Raw genomic sequence first — 24,457 nt, 5'->3', positions numbered from 1 at the left:
TTTCTCAGTCAGAAATTGTATTTAACTCATTCAGATCATAGGTATGATACGAATTTGTGGGCTATTTGGAGTATAGTTCAAAATCAAGGTGTTTATTTACTTGGTTGTCACATTATGGGGGGAGATGATGGAATGGGCGTTATAGGAGGGGATGCTCAAATAAAACATGAATAGTTATCTATTTTGGGGCTCATAATATGTTGTTCGATTTGATAAGAATGGTGTATGAATCATCATGTTGACTCAATTACTATTTGGGGTAATGTTTGAATATATTGACATCCAGTTGTAGGCTAATTGATACTTTAAAAAACACCATCTAATAGCAGACTGTTTATCATGTTGGATATTTGGATAATGTTACAGTATCGAGTGCTCCACTCAAGTAAATGTATGTTGACTGTTCATGCTGGGAGCTGGGTCTAGTCATCAATGGTTTGAAGGCATGGGGTAATTATCCCTTGCCTATGTGGGGAAGTTGTGAGGTGGTTTTACTCGAGTCCATGCATTGGTTCTCTGCGCGTGTGCGTTGTCTCATTGGTTCTCTTCCCTCTGCTATGTCTGTCTCTTGTCAGTGCACAAAACAGCGCATGCGTCTTACTTTGCTCCTCAGTCTGAAACTCGGGGGTTGAGTTCAATTAGGAGAGACCATGTCCGCCATCAGCCATTTGCACTCCTATATCTTCTCATTTAGAACAAATTCTCGATGAAATAGCGGTTGCACGCGGCCTCAAGAATGGCCACGTCGGTGAGTACACTGCTCGCGACCATGCTTAGGCAGGGTGTGTTCTAGCGTATTGTTTTCTTTGCTCGAAGAAGGCGGTATTGCCCGGTGCGTCTGAGCCGAAGATGTCCAGCCATATTTATATTGATATTCAAGTACAGTAGAACTAACGTTAGTTGAGTAGCGAGGCGCGTCTAGAATGTAGCATATCTCACGTATAAAGTATGTTTGTGAAAGTGATGCTTGGATAGTAAAATCCTGAAAAAGTCTACCCTGGCAAATTACAGTCTCCTTGTAATAGTTTTTCGGCGTTGTTCAAAATTATTTGCCGTTTGTAGCCTAGGCTACTTCATGAACATAAATACATGACTGTCTTTATAGTGTAGGGAAGGCTATAGACACCTTGCTTTCTTTGCTGAAATGCAAAGCAGGATAGAGTGCAAGTGATTATGAGTAGACTTATCAAATCGAAACATGTTAACGTGTGTTTTATTTAATTTATTCCGCGCATTGAGGCTGGTACGGGTGTCTTGAGACAATGTATGGTTTTACTCGTGGATAGATTTAGGTAGGTTGTACAGCATGCAATGATGCCAGCCTCCGATTGGCAACAATATGTGATATGATTTTGGATGTTCTAGGGTGCTGTTCAGGTGAAACTAGAACTCGGACATCGTGCCCAGGTCAGAAAGAAACCCACCGTTGAAGGCTTTACGCACGACTGGATGGTGTTTGTCCGAGGACCAGAGCACAGCAACATTCAGCACTTTGTGGAAAAAGTCGTTTTTCACCTGCACGAAAGCTTCCCAAGACCAAAACGAGGTAGGCATATAATTTACCCTGCTTTTTGAGTTTTACTGTCATAAAATAATAGACTGCTTGATTTGTAAAGCAAAGCTTATAGCAATAGCCTACCACTCCGGACAAATTAAGCCTATTGAATTGTGTGCGCGACTATCCTTGGCGGTTCATTGAAAATATATATATTTTTTGTAATAGCCTTCACTTTGCAAAGTTTGTAAATGGACCCCCCCCCCAAAAAAATAAATAAATAAATAAATAAATAAACTTGCTTAATTCATGTGAACATGCCCACCTGTAGCGCATGCACAATTAATTAGATGCGCTATTGGATAAGTTATACTGTGAACATCTTTGATGGTCATAGGATAGAGTTCCCCTTATGTGTATCTCTACAATTAAAACTTAACCCGAGAGGTTAGATTAAAGTATTATTCTTTTAGTTTTTTTTGTAAACCAGCTTTAGTAGAATAGTTGACTAATTCCACCCTACGAGTTTTATAAAAGATTGGTCAACCAAAATGAAGGTGAGCTAAACTACAAACCGTAACAACGTTGCTAGGTGTGGCATTAAGAACTAGAAAGGCTAAATGTGACCACTACCCAGCATTTGGTGATGGTAAACATAAGAGGGCTTGTTCAAACAGTGGAGAGCATAGTGGTTGTTTAAACTTCTGGCATGGCTGGAAGGGATCAATTATAGTATTTGTTGGTTTGGTATTTTTACCTCCTTTCCTGCTGGTGTGTTTGAGTGTTGTTTGGTGTGACAAATGCAGGGAAATGTGCCAAAGTCGATGCCTTGGAGAGACCCTGTCATATTAATTACATGCGACTCAGATTACCAGGGAACATTTGCACTTTATTGGGAACAGTTGTAAGATCATGCTATTGTTTAACCATTCATTATTTACTCTCCTTTTTAAAACGATAACCCCAAACTACTATCAACAGTCTGAAGAATAGTCATTGCATCAAGAAAAATATGCATTATGCAATGTACAAAATGGGTCTAATACCAACGAGTTCATAGCCTACTGAGGTGCAGGAGAACCACTATCTGTTACTATATAAATAAAGTATTTTAAGTAGGCTATTCTTTAAAACTCTTATACTTTTATGCTTTCACCCCTATATATAGTATAAATATTAGTGACTTGATTGTCCATTTTTGTAGGCTGTTAAACATAACCTGCCAATGTCTTCTAGTATCACACAGTGATGTTGTTGCATGGGCAGTTGGACTAAATAGCCATCTCATAGGCTACACATCACATACCTGTTATGTTATCCAGGGAGTTTTACAGTTCACAACATGGTGTCATTGTGATGTTTACCAGTATCACCTGTCAGTGTCTGACGCGTTCCGTTGACAGCTGGCCCCTGTGTGCTTTCATGATGTTACCAATACCCTATAGAAGCATAGTGATATGATTTTTCACTCCTATTTCTAAAATTCAAAAATGTCACAGGAATTGTCAGTTTGACTGGATGAATGACAGCCTATTACAATATTCATTAAAAGGCTGGTAGATTTGAACACAAGACAACCATAGAACCAGCCAGCTACCACCATAAGGTTGTTTTGCTGGTGCTGCATATGCTTGGTCTCTGTTCACTGGTGCAGGTAGGCTACAGTCTGTCGTACATGGTTGACTGTACAAACCCCTCTGCCACCCCCCTCCACACACACACACACACACACAACCCACCAAAGGCTGCTTTTGAGTCTGCTCTTTGTGGTGCAAAGAGACAGAACAGCCTGCTAGACTAGTGCCAAGGAACGAGGTTGAAATCGGTTAAAAGAGAAGCTTTGTTTCTTTCACTGCGTTAATACTGAAAAAACAATGTAATTGTAAGTTGTCTTGCTACTGGACTTTTGAATACAAAGAAACAGTTGCTGGTAAATGTTGAGTTATTTTGTCATAACACCAATGTCATGTACTGTTTCATCTGTAATAGCTGAGCTACAGAGCTTCATTTGAACATGGTGGCAAGTGAAATAGAAATGTATGATGTACTTCATATGATGTGTTTGGTTACGAATCCACCTTGACCATCAGTTTCCTGCTAAGTCATTTAGCAAATCTGTGTTCTGTCAATAAACTGGAAAGTCTGTCCATTTACATGCGTGTTGAAAAGAGAACTTATTTTTCCCATTTCAACGGGCATAAATCTATAGTGTGTAAATAGAGGAGAGGGGGTCAAGGCAAGGGCTAGTATACAAAGTGTTGCTTGTACTTGACGCTCCAATGTGCTGCTGCTTGCATGCTTCAATGCATGCAGTGAATTCTTGAGGCGTATGCAACGGATCTCTTCCCTAGTCTGAACACCTGACTGGAGAGGAGAGTTTGTGGGTAGCGAAAGTACTTTATCATCCACTACTCTGATTTATAGCATAGGAATAGATGCATTTCAAAGCTCATGAGAACAGATGAGGTGTTTATTTCTACCGGTGTGTGTGAACTTCAAGCTAAACGCATTCCTGATATGGAAACGGCGCTGCGTGAGTGGTATGTTCTAGAGGTCGACCGATTAATCGGAATAGCCATTTAATTAGGGCCGATTTGAAGTTTTCATTTACAATCGGAAATCGGTATTTTTGGACACCGATTTTTGCAGTTTAAAATTATTATTATTATTTTTGTTACACCTTTCTTTAATCTTTATTTAACTAGGCAAGTCCGTTAAGAACACATTCTTATTTTCAATGACGGCCTAGGAACGGTGGGTTAACTTCCTCGTTCAGGGGCAGAAGGACATTTTCACCTTGTCAGCTCGGGGGATTCAGTCTTGCAACCTTAGTTAACTAGTACAATTCAATAACGACCTGCCTCTTGTTGCACTCCACAAGGAGACTGCCTGTTACGCGAATGCAGTAAGCCAAGGTAAGTTGCTAGCTAGCATTAAACTTATCTTATAAAAAACATCAATCAATCACTAGTTAACTACACATGGTTGATATTACTAGATATTATCTAGCGTGTCATGCGTTGCGTATAATTTGACTGTGCATACAAGTATCTGACTGAGCGGTGGTAGGCAGAAGCAGGTGCGTAAACATTCATTCAAACAGCACTTTCCTGCGTTTTGCCAGCAACTCTTCGTTGTGCGTCAAGCATTGCGCTGTTTATGACTTCAAGCATTGCAACTCCCGAGATGAGGCTGGTGTAACCGAAGTGAAATGGCTGGCTAGTTAGCGCGCGCTAATAGCGTTTCAAATGTCCCTCGCTCGCTCTGAGCCTTGGAGTGGTTGTTTCCCTTGCTCTGCATGGGTAACGCTGCTTCGAGGGTGGCTGTTGTCATTGTGTTCCCGGTTGGAGCACAGGGAGGAGCAGGAGAGTTCTTCCAGCCTGGCTTAAACTTGTGTTAAAATGAAAGCACATTTGGATGTTGTTTGCAAGGATGATGTATTTGCAGCTTATCACTGAATTTGACCAATTGGCACTCTCCTTTTAGGCTGAAACCTGCCTTGGCAAGTTCATGCTGTATCATGGTTAGCAAACTACCGTCTCACAGGTCTTGTTCTGAAACTTGGTGGTGTTTACCTGTGTTTTAATAGTACACCTACATTTGACAACAGTAGAAAGATACTCTTATGTTATGACAGGATACATTTAGCATATGTAGAATTGAATGAATCGAGCTTGAAGACTCTTCAGGAGCAGTGTGGCATCGTCACCCTCTCTCTGTTCTGTTGGGTACAAGAGACATCCACAAGCCGGCTGAAGCCCCCCACCCCTACCCCTCCGGTACCTTTGATCAACATTGGGCCCCTGACGGGAGAAGCCAAAGGAATTGAGGGGAAACCTTGTAGCATAGACAAGCATGTGTTTGACAGTTTTAATACTAACAGTCTCGCAGAGTGGTCTCATAAGGGCGCAGCTGCCTGCCCCTACTCCTGCAGAGACGCACAGACACTCCTTCCAAGGAGGTGCAGCTCGGCATTAGGTCAAGAATGTGCAGCTCTGCATTAGGTCACTCTTTCTTCCCTATTTCTTTCTCACTTCTCTCTTTTTTTGTGAGGCGGCTAAACGCTGGCTATACTGTTTTAATATAGTCCGTCTTGCAGCTGTTGTGGATTACACCGGTGCCTTTTCACTTGAAAGGGAATCTTTTCACTCACCTTGCTTTGAAAAATGTATTGTGGACGGTTATACTTTTTAGCCATCCTAAATGTGGCAAAAATGTAGAGTAAGGCAGGCTATATGTGAATTAGGAAGAAAAATAAAATGACTAACATTTGTCACAACAGGAGTGGTCACTTACTGTCCCCATTCTCCACTGTGCAGCTCTCCCGGTTAAAGCTTCCAATTTGGAGTTTTATGGCCAGCAAGACATTTAAACGGACCTGAAGAAAATGGCTATGATTGGCTGCCATGCTGTGTAGCCTTGGAAACCTGATATTCGGTGCTGTGGGAAGGAGTGTAAGACCAACCCCCCCCCCATAATAAATGGACTGGAACATGGTTTGGTCGGCCATTTTTACATTGGACTTCACCTGTCAAAGCATACATGACTTGATTCTGTCATTTGTATACTTCTCTGAACAAAATCATGGTAAAGTAGTCTATTTTTGCATAAAGAATGATAGGTCGGTGCGTCATGTAGGCATATTCATGATATTCATATTCAGAATGACGAGGGATTAATTTCTTTCACTGGCCATTTTGCCTGTCATTTCAGGTTCTGAAATGAGCACTTACTCTTATGCAGTGTTTGCTGTAAGGGTGCTCTCACCTGCTTCAAAGCCAGTGGGGAATAGCTGGCCTTTTCCCATTACTCCTCAGTCATAATCGTAATTCAAACCTCAGTGACAGTTTTAAGGCCTGATAGTAATATATCATGACTGTTGGCTCTATGAAAAGTTTGATTTATTGATTTTAGGGAGCTGAGCGGGTCACATTTGTGTCACTCTCTAAATATATTTCCCTGTGAAAAGATTCCAGTGAACTGATGGTTCACACTGGCAGAGATGTCAACAAGGTATTGGTCAAAACAGGCTCTCGGAGCGTTGTTCCGTATCTTAAATCTTATCCTCTGCTCCTATTTTTTTGCTTCACCAGCCTTTCATTTTCTACTTGTTTGGACGGTTCTAGCTCACATCACTTTTACTCCCCTGGCCATGATGTGGTGCTTAGGAAGCGAACGGGAGACTTTGCTGTAGCTCTCCTCTCACGTTCCCCCACAGCTGTACTGATTTTCAGTTTCTGTCCAGGAGGGGAAGCTGTGTCTTCTCAACACATTAAAATTAATGATGCAACAGTCTGTAAAGTCACAGTGCCGCTTCATTATCGCCGGCAGTTGGGTCCTGGCGTTCAGGTGTTGCCGTGGCGACGGTCGCTGCGAATGGCATCGCTGTCTTCTCGGTGGAGCTCACCAACCTCGAAGTTGGGTCTGGACTGGAACCGAGAATGGGCTATTTTTGTACTGCGACCCAATGTCACTCCATTTGGCACTAGCACTCTATTTTGTGCCATTTAATCAAATACATTTAGTCATGCTTTGTAAAAAAAAACGGTATTGACTAACAGTGACATGATTATTTACCGGTCCTTTTTCAACAATTCAGAGTTAAAGATGAGAGAAAATACACAACGAATAACAAGTAAAAATAACATGGCGATATATAGTGTACCAGTACCGAGTCAATATGCAGGGGTATGAGGTAGCTGTGTGTGTGTGTGTGTGTGTGTGTGTGTAGGGGTAAATTTGATTTGGTACAATAATGGGTCAATGCAATTTTATTGCGTTTTGAGATCATAAGATGTGCAGGTAATATTTAATGAATAGTGTCACTTAAAAGGGATACTTTGGGATTATGAAAATGAGGCCCTTCCTCAGAATCAGATGAACTTTTGGATACCATTTATTATGTCTCCGTCAAGTATGCAGGAAGTTAGAGGTGGTTTCACAAGCCAATTCTAACTAGCGTTACCCATAGACTTCATGTCAGAATGCTATCTGAAAGCAGATACCCATAGACTTCCAGACATTATGCTCACGCCAGTTTGCAATTGCGCTAGAGCTAGTTAGCAACTTGCTTCAAACTGCATGCAGAGGCATAAAAATGGTATCCACGAGTTCATCTGACTCTGGGGAAGAAGATAAAAGGCCTTTCGGCATTACGGGGGCAGAATGGGGAAGTTGACAGAAGCGTTAATGGGTCTTTCTGTGGAAACAGACTGACAGTGAAGGGCTCTTTTCAGGCTCTTTGTTATTATCCTGTAAAAGAAGCTCTCCGATAACCAGATTAAATAAACTAAGCGCACACACCTGCCCTATTCCCTCCATAGTGGTGGCTTAGCTAAATGATTGGGTCAGTATGTTGGCCCCTTGGGCCTCTCCTGAGCCCCTGAAGTTGTAGCATGAAGCCTTCACTTTCCACATCCTCTCTTTGTGTTTCCCCATCATTCTTTTGTGGCTTGTGTGTGTGCACATACCACAAGTCAAGTCTCTGGAGTAACTCATACATGATCTCCTCAGACTAAAACATGTCTTAGATGTTGCGTTCCTTTCCTCTCTTTGCTGAGGGTTCCCGAATGTGATCTTGTCTGGCTTTGATATTGATGGCCATATTGTCTTTGTCTGCAACATAGAACATTCTGATTTCGTTTAGGGGAGTCTGGCTTTGGAGATTGTGGTAGCCTAGATGTATGGTTCAATTTGTAGTCTAATTTAAATGTTCAAGTTTGTCAGGATATTGGGAGTGAGGGTGAATGTGTGCGTGACTATGCCTTTTTTACTACTGGTAATGACTTTCTGAAGGGGTATTACGAGACATGATTTTCAAAAGTGTTAATGGATGTTAACCCTCTAGAGTCTAAGCCGGGTGTTCAGTGGTATACTAAGCTAACATATGGAATTGTTTTAAGATGGTCATACCAAGGATAATTTAGATTAGATTTTTTTTTACCGCTTAAGGTATGAAATATATAATTATTTGATGAAACATTGAACCATACATCTAGGCTACCACAATCTCCAAAGCCAGACTCCCCTAAACGACTCAGAATGTTCTACGTTGCAGACTGCGTGGCCACGCACGCCTCCAACTCAATCATCAAGTTTGCGGACGACACAACAGCGGTAGGCTTGATTACCAACAACGACGAGACGGCCTACAGGGAGGAGGTGAGGGCCCTCGGAGTGTGGTGTCAGGAAAATAACCTCACACTCAACGTCAACAAAACTAAGGAGATGATTGTGGACTTCAGGAAACAGCAGAGGGAACACCCCCTATCCAAATCGATGGAACAGTAGTGGAGAGGGTAGCAAGTTTTAAGTTCCTCGGCATACACATCACAGACACACTGAATTGGTCCACTCACACAGACAGCATCGTGAAGAAGGCGCAGCAGCGCCTCTTCAACCTCAGGAGGCTGAAGAAATTCGGCTTGTCACCAAAAGTACTCACAAACTTCTACAGATGCACAATCGAGAGCATCCTGGCGGGCTGTATCACCGCCTGGTACGGCAACTGCTCCGCCCACAACCGTAAGGCTCTCCAGTGGGTAGTGAGGTCTGCACAACGCATCACCGGGGGCAAACTACCTGCCCTCCAGGACACCTACACCACCCGATGTTACAGGAAGGCCATAAAGATCATCAAGGACATCAACCACCCGAGCCACTGCCTGTTCACCCCGCTATCATCCAGAAGGCGAGGTCAGTACAGGTGCATCAAAGCTGGGACCGAGAGACTGAAAAACAGCTTCTATCTCAAGGCCATCAGACTGTTAAACAGCCATCACTAACATTGAGTGGCTGCTGCCAACACACTGACACTGACACAACTCCAGCCACTTTAATAATGGGAATTGATGGGAAATGTAAATATATCACTAGCCACTTTAAACAATGCTACCTTATATAATGTTACTTACCCTACATTATTCATCTCATATGCATACGTATATACTGTACTCTATATCATCGACTGCATCCTTATGTAATACATGTATCACTAGCCACTTTGTTTACATACTCATCTCATATGTATATACTGTACTCGATACCATCTACTGTATCTTGCCTATGCTGCTCTGTACCATCACTCATTCATATATCCTTATGTACATATTCTTTATCCCCTTACACTGTGTATAAGACAGTAGTTTTTTGGAATTGTTAGTTAGATTACTTGTTGGTTATTACTGCATTGTCGGAACTAGAAGCACAAGCATTTCGCTACACTCGCATTAACATCTGCTAACCATGTGTATGTGACAAATAAAATTTGATTTGATTTGAATTTGGCCTTACTGCTATTAGCCCATAAACGCATTGAATAACAGATTCATACATGGATATGCATATGGTAAAAAAAATTTTTTTTATATATATATATATATATATATATATAAGTTTGTTTTGAAGAGTCTGTCCTCTATCTGAGAGAGATGAGTTCAGTAAACAATTTATTTTTGACACCTGATTACCCCCCCCCCCTTTTTTTTAGGCGTTAAACTACTTCCATATACTTTTTACTCATACCGGGTTACCTTCAGGCGAGGCTTGTGGGCATCCATGTATGTGTTCGAGAGAGACTTCCCTTTCCATAGAGGGGTCATATGTGACTGAGCGGCTCGATTCGGTCTTATGTAGCAACATAAAAATGAAAAAAAATCACATTGGATGAAAGCTAGGAAATTGTATATCATACACTATAGTTGAGGAATAATGGGAAAGTAATTCTGCTTTGAAAGTTGATAACCTCACTTTTGAGAAAATGGCCCTTGGTACACCTACTGGAGAGCTCTTCTTTGTCTACAGTACACCCATTCAGCATCGTTCACACCCTCTTAAGCCTTAGCCCCACCCATCTCTTTAACTTCTTAAGGCTGAAATCAACCAGTGAAAGTGCAGGGCGCCAAATTCAAACAGAAATCTCATAATTAAATTTCCTCAAACATACAAGTATTTTACACCATTTTAAAGATAAACTTGTTGTTAATCCCACCACAGTGGCCGATTTCAAAAAGGCTTTACGACGAAAGCACACCAAACGATTGTCAGGTCAGTACCTAGTCACAGAAAAACACAGCCATTTTTCCAGCCAAAGAGAGGAGTCACAAAAAGCAGAAATAGTGATTAATTTTCTCTAACCTTTGATCTTCATCAGATGACACTCATAGGACTTCATGTTACAGAATACATGGATGTTTTGTTAGGTAAAGTTCAAATTTACATCCACAAATCTCAGTTTACATTGGCACGGTATGTTCAGTAATGTTTTGCTTCCAAAACATCCGGTGATTTTGCAGAGAGCCACATCAATTTACAGAAATACTCATAATAAACATTGATAAAAGATACAAGTGTTATGCATGGAATTACAGATCCACTTCTCCTTAATGCAACCACTGTGTCAGATTTCAAAAAAACTTTACGGAAAAAGCATACCATGCAATCTTGAGTACGGCGCTCAGACACAAAAACAAGCCATACAGATACCCGCCATGTTGTGGAGTCTACAGAAGTCAGAAATAGCATTATAAATATTCACTTACCTTTTGATCTTCATCAGAATGCACTCCCAGGAATCCCAGTTCCACAATAAATGTTTGTTTTGTTCGATGAAGTCCATTTATGTCCAAATACCTCCTTTTGTTCGAGTGTTTAGTTCACAAATCCAAATTCACGACACGCAGGCCAGACAAAGTAAAAAGAGTTCCGTTACAGTTCGTAGAAACATGACAAACGATGTATAGAATCAATCTTTAGGATGTTTTTAACATAAATCTTCAATAATGTTTCAACCGGAGAATTCCTTTGTCTTTAGAAATGCAATGGAACGCAGCTACCTCTCTCGGGCGCTCGCCTGACTGAGCTCATGGCACTCTGCCAGACCTCTGGTTGAAACAGCTCTCATTCTCTCCCCCTTCACATTAGAAGCCTCAAACAAGGTTCTAAAGACTGTTGACATCTAGTGGAAGCCTTAGGAAGTGCAATCGGACAAAATTTACACTCTTGGATCGGCAAAGAGTTGGAAAAACTACAAACCTCACATTTCCCACTTCCTGGTTGGATTTTTTTCTCAGGTTTTTGCCTGCCATATGAGTTTTGTTATACTCAGACATCATTCAAACAGTTTTAGAAACTTCAGTGTTTTCTATCCAAATCTACTAGCCATAAGAAGTTAAGGATTCACATGTGAGGCCATGTACTAAACAACCAAAATTTCAAGACTAAAAGCTGGTCTACTATGGGTCTGTTTTTATAAATTAAATCTGGAGTGCCAGAGTGTGCTCGGAGCATTTGTAAACTCTGTTGTCAGATTGTCTGTATGTAAATTTGGAGCGTTTCGCTCTCGGAGTGTTCATAGCGCGCACTGGACTCTCTGGCCGAGGAGTAGGGTTGATCCAGAGTGTTCTGACCTTTACAACGGGAGTCAAGCACCCAAGCTAACATTGGCTAGCTACTTCCAGAGAAGTAGAACAGTTGACTCTGACCATTTTACTCACCCTAGCAGTGCTGGTTAGACTGTTTTATGTTATCCAGAGCGTTGGTGATTGCAACTGCTGCTGGCAACATTTTAATGATGCTTTTTTGCCAACGTTTACTGACACTGGCCATATTCAATGGGTGTTGCACGTTTGTGAATTTGTCAGTTATTCTGCGCTCTGGTACACTCAAGACCAGAGTGCTCTGAAATCTGAGTAGATGGTCAGAGCAAATTTACCAGCTACGTCCATCTACAGTTGTCGCAGTGACATCCATGAATGTTCTATTGAAATGGTTACTTGCATAGTGGAGTCTTTTTTTGTTTAGACTAACCAACCAGGTTCAATGTTGGCTAGCTATTAGGCTATAACTAGCAATGCAAATAACTGAGATATGAATAATATTACTACGCAGATTATACACGTAACATTAGCTAGCGAGCCATCCAGCTAACGTTAGTTTGGTAGCTAACAGTATGCTTTAACTTGAAATGAAAACGACTTTCTGACAAAACAAAACGTGTAATATCTGCAAATGTAGCTAGCTAGACTACCTTACCCATATACATGCAAGGATGCTATTCTCTCTCACAGATGCCATGGTTGCCCTTAGTTTGAAGATGTAATCTGGAGACGGGTGTTTTATACCACAGCCTTTGTTCTCTTTTCTTTTTTGAATTTTACCCCTTTTTCTCCCCAATTTTGTGGTATCCAATTGTTTTAGTAGCTACTATCTTGTCTCATTGCTACAACTCCCGTAACGGGCTCGGGAGAGACGGAGGTTGAAAGTCATGCGTCCTCCGATACACAACCCAACCAAGCCGCACTGCTTCTTAACACAGCGCCATCCAACCCGGAAGCCAGCCGCACCAATGTGTCGGAGGAAACACCGTGCACCTGGCAACCTTGGTTAGTGTGCACTGCGCCCGGCCCGCCACAGGAGTCGCTGGTGCGCGACGAGACAAGGATTTCCCTACCTCCCATAAAGTGGAGAGCAACACTTTTCCAGTTCTACTATGAGAGATCTTTCAAAATAGCCACATTAGAAAGGATTACCTACACATACTGACCAGCTCATGTTAGACAGAAGCGGCTATTATCTCAGTCAGTCATGGCTAGCGGGAAGATTCCTGTCTTCATCCGTGGCTAAACCAAGTAGGCTCGTATTTAAAAAATATATATTTGTATTTGCATATGGCATACTAACTTGTTATTAAGGCACGTGAAAGTTCATATGTTCCATACAGCATTTCTGCCAAGAAACACATTTTGACAAAACCTCTCTTTCATATCGTCTGAGATCCCCAAGGATTGGAAAGCTGCCGCAGTCATCCCCCTCTTCAAAGGGGGAGACGCCCTGGACCCAAACTTTTACAGACTTATATCCATCCTGCCCTGCCTTGCCTATCTAAGGTCTTCAAAAACCAAGTCAACAAACAGGTCACTGACCATCTCGAATCCCACCGTACCTTCTCCGCTGTGCAATCTGGTTTCTGAGCCGGTCACGGGTGCACCTCAGCCACGCTCAAGGTACTAAACAATATCATAACCGCCATCGATAAAAGACAGTACTGTGCAGCCGTCTTCATCGACCTTGCCAAGGCTTTCGACTCTGTCAATCACCATATGCTTATCGGCAGACTCAGTAGCCTCGGTTTTTCTGATGACTGCCTTGCCTGGTTCACCAACTACTTTGCAGACAGAATTCAGTGTGTCAAATCGGAGGGCATGCTGTCCGGTCCTCTGGCAGTCTCTATGGGGGTGCCACAGGGTTCAATTCTCAGGCCGACTCTTTTCTCTGTATATATCAATGATGTTGCTCTTGCTGCGGGCGATTCCCTGATCCACCTCTACGCAGACGACACCATTCTGTATACTTCCGGCCCTTCCTTGGACACTGTGCTATCTAACCTCCAAACGGGCTTCAATGCCATACAACACTCCTTTCGTGGCCTCCAACTGCTCTTAAACGCTAGTAAAACCAAATGCATGCTTTTCAACCGTTCGCTGCCTGCACCCGCACGCCCGACTAGCATCACCACCCTGGATGGTTCCGTCCTAGAATATGTGTACATCTATAAGTACCTAGGTGTCTGGCTAGACTGAACTCTCCTTCCAGACTCCTATCAAACATCTCCAATCGAAAATCAAATCAAGAGTCGGCTTTCTATTCCGCAACAAAGGATCCTTCACTCACGCCGCCAAACTTACCCTAGTAAAACTGACTATCTTACCAATCCTCGACTTCGGCATCTACAAAATAGCTTCCAACACTCTACTCAGCAAACTGGATGCAGTTTATCACAGTGCCATCCGTTTTGTTACTAAAGCACCTTATACCACCCACCACTGCGACCTGTATGCTCTAGTCGGCTGGCCCTCGCTACATATTCGTCGCCAGACCCACTGGCTCCAGGTCATCTACAAGTCCATGCGAGGTAAAGCTCCGCCTTATCTCAGTTCACTGGTCACGATGGCAACACCCACCCGTAGCACGTGCTCCAGCAGGTGTATCTCACTGATCATCCCTAAAGCCAACACCTCATTTGGCCGCCTTTCGTTCCAGTTCTCTGCTGCCTGTGACTGGAACGAATTGCAAAAATTGCTGAAGTTGGAGACTTATTTCCCAAACCAACTTTAAACATCTGCTATCTGAGCAGCTAACCGATCGCTGCAGCTGTACATAGTCTATCGGTAAATAGCCCACCCAATTTTACCTACCTCATCCCCATACTGTTTATATTTATTTACTTTTATGCTCTTTTGCACACCAATATCTCTACTTGTACATGACCTTCTGATCATTTCACTCCAGTGTTAATCTGCAAAATTGTAATTATCCGCCTACCTCCTCATGCCTTTTGCACACAATGTATATAGACTTTTAAACAATTTTCTACTGTGTTATTGACTTGTTAATTGTTTACTCCATGTGTAACTCTGTTGTCTGTTCACACTGCTATGCTTTATCTTGGCCAGGTCGCAGTTGCAAATGAGAACTTGTTCTCAACTAGCCTACCTGGTTAAATAAAGGTGAAATAAAAATAAAAATAAAAACAAGGTTACATTTAAATGGCTCTCCTGTGAAGAAGTGATGCGCAACAAACACCTAGTTTCCTGAAACGAGACGCATAAGTGGTTGGACGTTACAGACTGAAGTTGGCAGATTGGCGGTACCGACTTCAGACCAGTCCCGTGACTTGTGGGAGTCATAGAGCGAAACCACTGACCTACTACCGTTCAACTTTTAACACCTACTCTTTCAAGGATTTTTCTTTATTTTCTACATTGTAGACTAAAAGTGAAGCCATCAACACTGAAATAATACATGGAATCATGTAGTAACCAAAAAGTGTTAAACAAATCAAAATATATTTTGTTTGAGGTTCTTCAAATAGCCACCATTTGCCTTGACAGCTTTGCACGGCATTCTCTCAACCAGCTTCATGAGGTAGTCACCTGGAATGGATTTCAATTAACAGGTGTGCCTTGTTAAAAGGTAATTTGTAGAATTTCTTTCCTTAATGTGTTTTGAGGCAATCCGTTGTTACACACAAGATGGCCCTTTTTGGTATAAGACCAAGCCCATATTATGGCAAGAACAGCTCAAATAAGCAAAAAGAAACGACAGTCCATTACTTTAAGATATTTAGGTCAATTAATACGGGAAATATCAAGTACTTTGAAAGTTTCTTCATGTGCAGTCGCAAAAAACATCAAGCGCTATGATGAATCTGGCTTTCGTGAGGACCTCCACAGGACTGAAAGACCCAGAGTTGCCTCTACTGCAGAGGATAAGTTCATTAGATACCAGCCCAAATAAATGCTTCTGAGTTCAACAGACACACCCCAACATCAACTGTTCAGAGGAGACTGCGTGAATCAGGCCTTCATGGTCGAATTGCTGCTAAGAAACCACTGAAGGACACCAATAAGAAGAATAGACTTGCTTAGGCCAAGAAACATGCGCAATGGACATTAGACCGGTGGAAATGTGTCCTTTGCTTTGGAGTCCAAATTTGTGTCTTTGTCTTTGTGAGACGCGGTGTGGGTGAACGGATGGTCTCCGCATGTGTATTTCCCACCGTGAAGCAGTGGTGTTATGGTGTGGGAGTGCTTTACTGATGACACTGTCAGTGATTTTATTTAGAATTTAAGACACACTTAACCAGCATGGTTACCACAGCATTCAGCAGCGATACACCATCTCATCTGGTTTGCGCTTGGTGGGACTATCATTTGGGAAACTCCTTCAAGACTGTTGGAAAAGCATTCCAGGTGAAGCTGGTTGAGAGAATGCAAAATAGTGTGCAAAGCTGTCATCATGGCAAAAGGTGGCTATTTGAAGAATCTCAAATATAAACTGTATTTTGATTTAACACGTTCTGGTTACTACATGATTCCATGTGTTATTTCATAGTTTTGATATCTTCGCTGTTCTACAAAGTAGAAAAGAAGTAAAAAAATAAAGAACACCTACTCATTCAAGGGTTTAACTTTTCTCCGGTAGTGTACGTGTTCGTAAAGTTCACCTTTCCATAGAGGTGTGATAATAGTTCATAGGCCAGACGTTTTCGTGATAAGATCGATTTTCGAGATGTCTCATGGTCTGACAAACACCACTGTAGCTCCGCCATCTTGTCCCACCAATGTGGAAAGCCGACATCGGGGGATGCAGTGGAATGAGACTCGGGCCATGCAAAAAAAAACAAAAACAGATTTCCTGCTTAAAACGACAGATTTTTATGGTGATAAAAATAAAATAAAAAGTTTTATCTGCGGGTCCGGTATGAGCTGAATCAGGAAGAAGTTTTAATCACTCAGCAAGCAGCGTGATGTCTTTTAAGCTAGTCTTTCCCATACAGGTATGGGATGCACACGCACACGAAGTATTCAGACCCCTCGACTTTTTCCACGTTTTATGTTACAACCTTATTTCAGAATTGATGAGGAAAAACTATTTAATCCATCTACACGCAATAGCCCACAATGACAAAGCAAAGACAGGTTTTTAGAAATGTTGACATATCAGTGTTTTTTTATTTACCTAAGTATTAAGACCCTTTACTCTGTCGAAGCACCTTTGGCAGCGATTACATCTTCGTCTTCTTTGGTATGGCGTTACAAGCTTGGCACACCTATATTTGGGGAGTTTCTCACATTATTCTCTGCAGATCCTCTCAAGCTCTGTCAGGTTGGATAGCTGCACAGCTATTTTTAGATCTCCAGAGATGTTCAATCGGGTTAAAGACTGGGCTCTGGCTGAGCCACTCAAGGACATTCAGAGACTTGTCCCGAAGACACTCCTGTGTTGTTTTGGTTGTGTGCTTAGGGTCTTTGTTCTTTTCGAAGGTGAACCTTCACCCCAGTCTGAGGTCCTGAGCATTCTGGAGCAGGTTTTCATCAACAATCTCTCAGTACTTTGCCTCTGTACTGACTAGTCTCCCAGTTTCTTCTGCTGAAAAACATTCCCACAGCATAATGCTGCCACCACCATGCTTCATTGTAGGGATGGTGCCAGGTTTCCTCTAGACGTGACACTTTCTTGGTTTCATCAGACCAGAGAATCGCATGGTCTGAGAGGCATTTAGATACCTTTTTAGAATAAGGTGCCTTTTTAGAATGTTAGAATAAGGATGTAATGTAACAATGTGGGGACGGGGTCTGAATACTTTTCGAATGCACTGTACACACCAACATTGCTGGTGCGCGCACACACTTTGCACACTATTTCTACACACACAATTCTACACACAACACATCTCAGCTGAGGTAATTGGGTCTCCAGCCCTGGGGCTTGACATGACATTCTTGGCCTCAGACTGATTATTTCCTATTTCCTATTGGAGATGTGCAGAGTGTAAACCATTGCGCTCCTCCCGATTTCCCCCTCATGATTTGGGAGGTCTGTCAGCAACACCCTCCCCTGCCAAAGCCTGTTTTCGTTTTCCCCTCTTCTCTGCCTGTATCCTTACCTCAGCGTCACCCCAAGACCACAGTCATGCCAGAAAGGCATACATTCTTCCCTCCTGCCAGCTAGCTGACTTTTGGCTCCACAGATTTGAGTTCATTTAGTTTAAGGGGGCACGAAGTTGTGATATGAGAGACAGGCTTTTGGCGAAGTTGAGAAACCGCAGAGAATACAGTGGTGTCAGCTGTAGTTTGGCAATTGACATCGGTCCTTCTTGGGTTTCGAGTGTCAACTGTTTGGATTTGAGGCAATATACCTTTTTCGGCATTGAACCCCTCTTTACTTTTTAAAGAGGTTGTATACATTTTACAATCCAAGAATGTTTCATAGTAAAGGTGTTTTATTAATCGGCAAGAGACAGGAAGTTGGTCAACGGTACTGGGCATTTGAAGACTGCTAGAGGTTAGCAACTGCTCATGTTTTGTTGGGACCTTCAGTTCATTCTGGAGGTCGACCGATTAATCGGAATGGCCGATTAATTAGGGCCGATTTCAAGTTTTCATAACAATCTGAAATCGGTATTTTTGGACGCAATTTAAAAAAAAAACTTATTTAATTTTAAAAATATATATTTTTTTTATACCTTTTTTTTATTTAACTAGGCAAGTCAGTTAAGAACACATTCTTATTTTCAATGGCGGCCTAGGAACGGTGGTTTTAACTGCCTCGTTCAGGGGCAGAAGGACATATTTTCACCTTGTCAGCTCGGGGGATTCAGTCTTGCAACCTTACAGTTAACTATTCCAACGCAATAACGACCTGCCTCTTGTTGCACTCCACAAGGAGACTGCCTGTTACGCGAATGCAGTAAGCCAAGGTAAGTTGCTAGGTAGCATTAAACTTATCTTATAAAATCAATCATAATCACTAGTTAACTACACATGGTTGATGATATTACTAGATATTATCGAGTATCCTAATAGCGCTTCAAACGTCACTCGCTCTGAGCCTTCTAGTAGTTGTTCCCCTTGCTCTGCATGGGTAACGCTGCTTCGAGGGTGGCTGTTGTCATTGTGTTGCTGTTTCGAGCCCAGGGAGGAGCGAGGAGAGGGACAAGCTATACTGTTACACTGGCAATACTAAAGTGCCTATTAGAACATCCAATAGTCAAAGGTTGAATGAATGAATGAATGAATGAATGAAATACAAATGGTATAGAGGGAAATAGTCCTATAATTCCTATAATAACTACAACCTAAAACATCTTACCTGGGAATATTGAAGACTCATGTTAAAAGGAACCACCAGCTTTCATATACTCATGTTCTGAGCAAGGAACTGAAACGTTAGCTTTCTTACATGGCAAATATTGCACTTTTACTTTCTTCTCCAACACTTTGTTTTTGCATTATTTAAATCAAATTGAACATGTTTCATGATTTACTTGAGGCCAAATTGATTTAGATTTATATTAAGTTAAAAAAGTGTTCATTCAGTATTGTTGTAATTGTCATTATTACCAATATTATAATTTTTTAAAATCGGACGATTTTAAATCTGTATCGGCTTTTCTGCTCCTCCAATAATAGGTATCGGCGCTGAAAAATCATAATCGGTCGACCTCTAGTTCATTCTACTGTTTCCTAATGACCATGGGATCTGCACTGTCACAAAGATCCAGTATTCCTTGATGTTCCCAGCGCTGGACAAAGCCCCCTCTGCCGCTACTTCCTTGTGCCCCCCCCCGCCCCTTACTGTATAGCAGAGGTACCATCAGCCGCCCCATGGCCCTTCCTCCTCCTCTTCGCCCCCTCCAGCCTCTGGCCAGAAATCAAAGAGCTGCAGGAATTTGCCAGTAATTGTTTTACGACTCGGCAGAAATCCTACCTACTTGTATAGGTGGAGCACAAAGGTCCCGGGCCGTGAAACTGCAGGCTGCCTGCCGCTGCTGCCGTTCTTGCTGGCATGAAAGGATTGGGAAAGAGGAGGAGGTGGTGGGGATGGAGAGGGGGGCAGCCGCCTGAAAAACAGGAACTGAGCCGTAAATGCTCACTCTCCCCTGGTTTTGTCAATGAAAGCGAGGGTGGCGGAAGTGCTTTATGGAAGCATAGTTTAAGGGCTGTCTGTTGGCAGGTCTTTCACTCTTGCTCCCTGCTCATGCTACATTTTTTTTATTTTTTTACAGCACCTCCAGAAACTAAAGCTGGAACATTTTAGTCCAGACTTGCTGCTGTTAGTGATTGCTTCTCATTTTCAATAATGAGCCAAATTGCTTGGCTGAACTGGGATATGAGCACAAGGAGTAATTTTAATTAGTGTGAGATTAATACACTCCTGCCATACTCTTATGGCAATTTGTTATTCTTGGGTACTGTCTTGATTGACTAAACTGATTAATTGTTTGAGAGTGGGGTCTAAACGAGTTTCCTCACGAGAAACGTTGATATGAAAATGGTTTCGGTTCCATTTTGGCTTCCAGGTTTCCATCAAAGACGAGGTTTTTCACAAGATGATTCCAAAGGCGTGCAATGTATAATAATCAAGAGGGGTGAGGGACTTGATATGTGGTGGGCACAGCAAGGGCAGAAATGCGACCCCGCTGCTTAAACAACGGGGAATCCTTCAGTGGCCGTTGTCAGTTTGGCAAGCAGTGAGAAGCTTAACTCTAAACATGGCTGGGAACTCAACTCCACTCAAATTGTTATAAATCCCACAAACTGCAGGCTCAATAATAATGTCAGAGGAAAAAGAAATAAGATGTTTCTTTTTAGTTTAACAGTTGCATTTTTGGCCAGAAAAGGGGTTTTCCCTCTCATATTTTTTTGCAATCGGTCACTTTTTCAAAGACCGGCCTGTCACTGCCTTTTTAAAATAGGTTTTATAAACGATTAGTCTGGGTGTTTTTTGCCAGTCCGTATTGAAGTCATCTTTTGTCATGCTCCTTTTTTCCATTCAGAACGGTTGGAAAGACTGTTTTTACTTGTAAAATATGAGAAGTGTACAAGTTGTCAGTTGGAAGTGTTTTCACACAGCAACTTGTGCCTAATTTATGAAGCTTTAATAATGAGTAGTCTTTTTTATAAAGGCATGTATAAAAAGACAATTGAAGATTCTTCTCTTATTTTATGCTTTGTTCGACTAGGTCTATCATGAGTAGGGCTGAGAATTAATACCAGTATCGCGACACTCGTTAGTATCGTGGCAAAGAAAAAAAACACGAAGCGGATTTAACTTCTTTCGGGAAACAGACCTAATGTTGTAAACAAACATTATGTTGTCATCCAAAGTCACACTTATTTTCCAAGCTATAGCACACTATTTTACACATAGGAGGTTTTTAAAGGAACAAAGAGTTTGGTCTGCTTTGTGATTTATTTTTTTGGCATCAAAAAAGATTGCGATACTGGTATAGTCCCAGCCCTAATCATGAGCATGACCACCTTGTCATTTGCTTTAATCAATCCCCATATGTATGCAGTGTAGGCCAATTAATCTTCCCCACCTGCACCGCAGGGGCCTTTTCTCAATTAGCTCAACTCCTTCGTCTTCACTGAAAAAAGTCCAAGGTAATCGAGGAGAGCGATGAAAATGAGCTTGTATGAAATGGGACTCTCCTTCGCCACTTGCGCGTCATCAGACAAATTACTTGTTACAAGGGGTGGTTCCCAAAATTAAATGTGATTAAAAACAAAGTTAGTTGTGCAAGGTATTTTATAGAACAATAAGTAGCATAGTTTTTTTAACGTGTGCATGCTTTTCTCAGAGGACAAAACAAAGCAGATTTCAAAACTCTTCGGTGAAGGACTCAGGTAGGATACATGACTATCCTCGATGAAAGGTGACTGTTGAGGTGGGGATGACACTTCCGTTCGCCTACTAACCAATTGTCATCTCCGCGACCACTTATCGGTTTCTGGGTCACTGAGGAGGAGAGCGGGTGGAGGATGGACTTTTATCCAAATGAGGAAAGGCCAGGGAGTTGAAGGTGAGTGGGAAATACTTCCTGGTCCAGAGAAGTTTGGGGGTAATCCTAAGGCAGGGTCCCCCAGAGAGCAGGCCTGAATGGAGGCAGCAATGCTAAACAGGTGATGCAACACCGGCTTTGTTCCATTTCACACGATGGCGATTGTCAACGTTTCCTAATAGCTTTGTTGTCCTTCCATGTAATGTCTTTTTAAAGGACAGTTCACCCTAATTACAGAATTATGTATTGGTTTCCTTACCCTGTAAGAAGTCTATGGACAGGGTATAACAGCAATCCATGCTTAGCTTTAGTTTCCCTGTTATTATCATGTTCAAGTCATCTAAGTGACTTTGAGCTTCACAATCAATTTTAGATACATCCGGATGATTCGGACATGGTGTGCAAAAAATGCTAATATCGGTCCAATGACAAATGCTAAAATGTAAGCATTTGGAAACTGTGCCAGAGAAATAAAACCAAAGCATGTATTGCTGTCAGTGTAAAGAAACTGATGTGTCATTTTGTAATTTGGGTGAACTATACCTTTAACCTCGATGACAATTTAGCCTTCAAAGAAGTTGCAGAATGGATGGCTATTTTAGAGGAAAATTGTAACATTCAAAAGCAGATTTTACGAGAATCCCCCAAAAATTGAAGATATTTATGAAATCTCCCATCATACCTTGGCTATTCCAGTGGGACCATACAGGACCAAGGTCAGTGGTTGTATAAAACCCACTGCATTTGAAGAAACTGAACACATGTGGAAGTCAATGGGATGGTGAAACAGAGGGCCAGAGGTTGAAGAAAGAAACATCCTTGTCTGAGAGTGCTTTGAAGGCTGGGGGAGCAGATTGAACTTGGAGAGTGATGGAGCAACCACCAACAGCCTTGCTGACTGATGGCCAGCTGGTGCGCTGACAGCATAGCACCCTGGGTAAAATATGGCAGAGGGGGGATTTTGTGTTCTTAAACCTTTTACAAGCTGGGGAGCTCAGTGAGTTGCACTGAAAACAATCCTGTACAGGAAATTAAATCACCTTGCAAGGAAGTGAGAATGGTCAGCGAGGCCACCATGAATGGGCTTTAATTAGAACCATAATGGAATTCTACCCAGCAACTGATCACCCTAGTATGGTGCCAATTACAGGATGTGAGTGCCCTGTTCCTAATAAATATCTTGCTGTAATTTGTTGATTGGGGATGGGGTCGATGTTGGGGGTTTTGCGAAAAAGGAATGTGGGGGTTTTGCGAAAAAGGAATGTGTCTCCTTACCATCTCCGCTCCTAATGGTCCCAGTGACCTGGGATGGCTGCTGGCATCGGAGAGATCACAAATCGAAGAGGTGCTTGGTGGGGCTATACCTAGTTCAGTCCAGGTCCCATGCAGACTGACTAACCCAATCTGTTTGCCCAGTAACATGCCATTGTTAGCGCAACGACATGCTGGTGGTGTTGCACACAAACTTCCATTCACAGTAAGACAATGCATTTAAGTGATTTTGAAAACATTTGAGAAATAATAATTGTTGTTTTTAATGATTGTAGTCTTTCCAATATTGATAGAAAACAAAAAAAAAGCTATTTTTTGGGGGGCTTACTTTGATAAGGTCAGCCATGGACTGTTAAGCAATCTCAACCACACTGCACACTGCCCTAACCCATCTGGACAAGAGGAATACCTATGTGAGAATGCTGTTCATCGACTACAGCTCGGCATTCAACACCATAGTACCCTCCAAGCTCGTCATCAAGCTCGAGACCCTGGGTCTCGACCCCGCCCTGTGCAACTGGGTACTGGACTTCCTGACGGGCCGCCCCCAGGTGGTGAGGGTAGGCAACAACATCTCCTCCCCGCTGATCCTCAACACTGGGGCCCCACAAGGGTGCGTTCTGAGCCCTCTCCTGTACTCCCTGTTCACCCACGACTGCGTGGCCATGCACGCCTCCAACTCAATCATCAAGTTTGCGGACGACACAACAGTGGTAGGCTTGATTACCAACAACGACGAGACGGCCTACAGGGAGGAGGTGAGGGCCCTCGGAGTGTGGTGTCAGGAAAATAACCTCACACTCAACGTCAACAAAACTAAGGAGATGATTGTGGACTTCAGGAAACAGCAGAGGGAACACCCCCATCCACATCGATGGAACAGTAGTGGAGAGGGTAGCAAGTTTTAAGTTCCTCGGCATACACATCACAGACAAACTGAATTGGTCCACTCACACAGACAGCATCGTGAGGAAGGCGCAGCAGCGCCTCTTCAACCTCAGGAGGCTGAAGAAATTCGGCTTGTCACCAAAAGCACTCACAAACTTCTACAGATGCACAATCGAGAGCATCCTGGCGGGCTGTATCACCGCCTGGTATGGCAACTGCACCGCCCTCAACCGTAAGGCTCTCCAGAGGGTAGTGAGGTCTGCACAACGCATCACCGGGGGCAAACTACCTGCCCTCCAGGACACCTACACCACCCGATGCTACAGGAAGGCCATAAAGATCATCAAGGACATCAACCACCCGAGCCACTGCCTGTTCACCCCGCTGCCATCCAGAAGGCGAGGTCAGTACAGGTGCATCAAAGCTGGGACCGAGAGACTGAAAAACAGCTTCTA

At 42.6% G+C, this 24,457-nt stretch overlaps 1 protein-coding gene across 4 annotated transcripts in view; it reads left to right on the top strand.

Moving 5' to 3' along the window:
• Positions 1 to 564: 564 nt before the first annotated feature.
• The window catches only part of LOC112214721 (protein AF-9), a 71,471-nt gene continuing 47,578 nt past the window's right edge, over positions 565 to 24,457 (top strand). For 2 of the 4 annotated variants that reach the window (XM_024373688.2, XM_024373686.2), the window contains exons 1-2: positions 567 to 748; positions 1,366 to 1,546. In XM_024373688.2, the coding sequence (XP_024229456.1) occupies positions 737 to 748; positions 1,366 to 1,546 (193 nt within the window). In that variant the 5' untranslated portion in view covers positions 567 to 736. Of the gene's footprint in view, positions 749 to 1,365; positions 1,547 to 24,457 lie in introns of all 4 variants that reach the window. The other 2 variants (XM_024373685.2, XM_024373689.2) reach the window with 2 other exon arrangements.

The sequence above is a fragment of the Oncorhynchus tshawytscha genome, linkage group LG15 (assembly GCF_018296145.1).
Source record: "Oncorhynchus tshawytscha isolate Ot180627B linkage group LG15, Otsh_v2.0, whole genome shotgun sequence".
NCBI classification, from domain to species: domain Eukaryota; kingdom Metazoa; phylum Chordata; class Actinopteri; order Salmoniformes; family Salmonidae; genus Oncorhynchus; species Oncorhynchus tshawytscha.
This window is presented reverse-complemented; position numbering and strand designations above follow the sequence as displayed.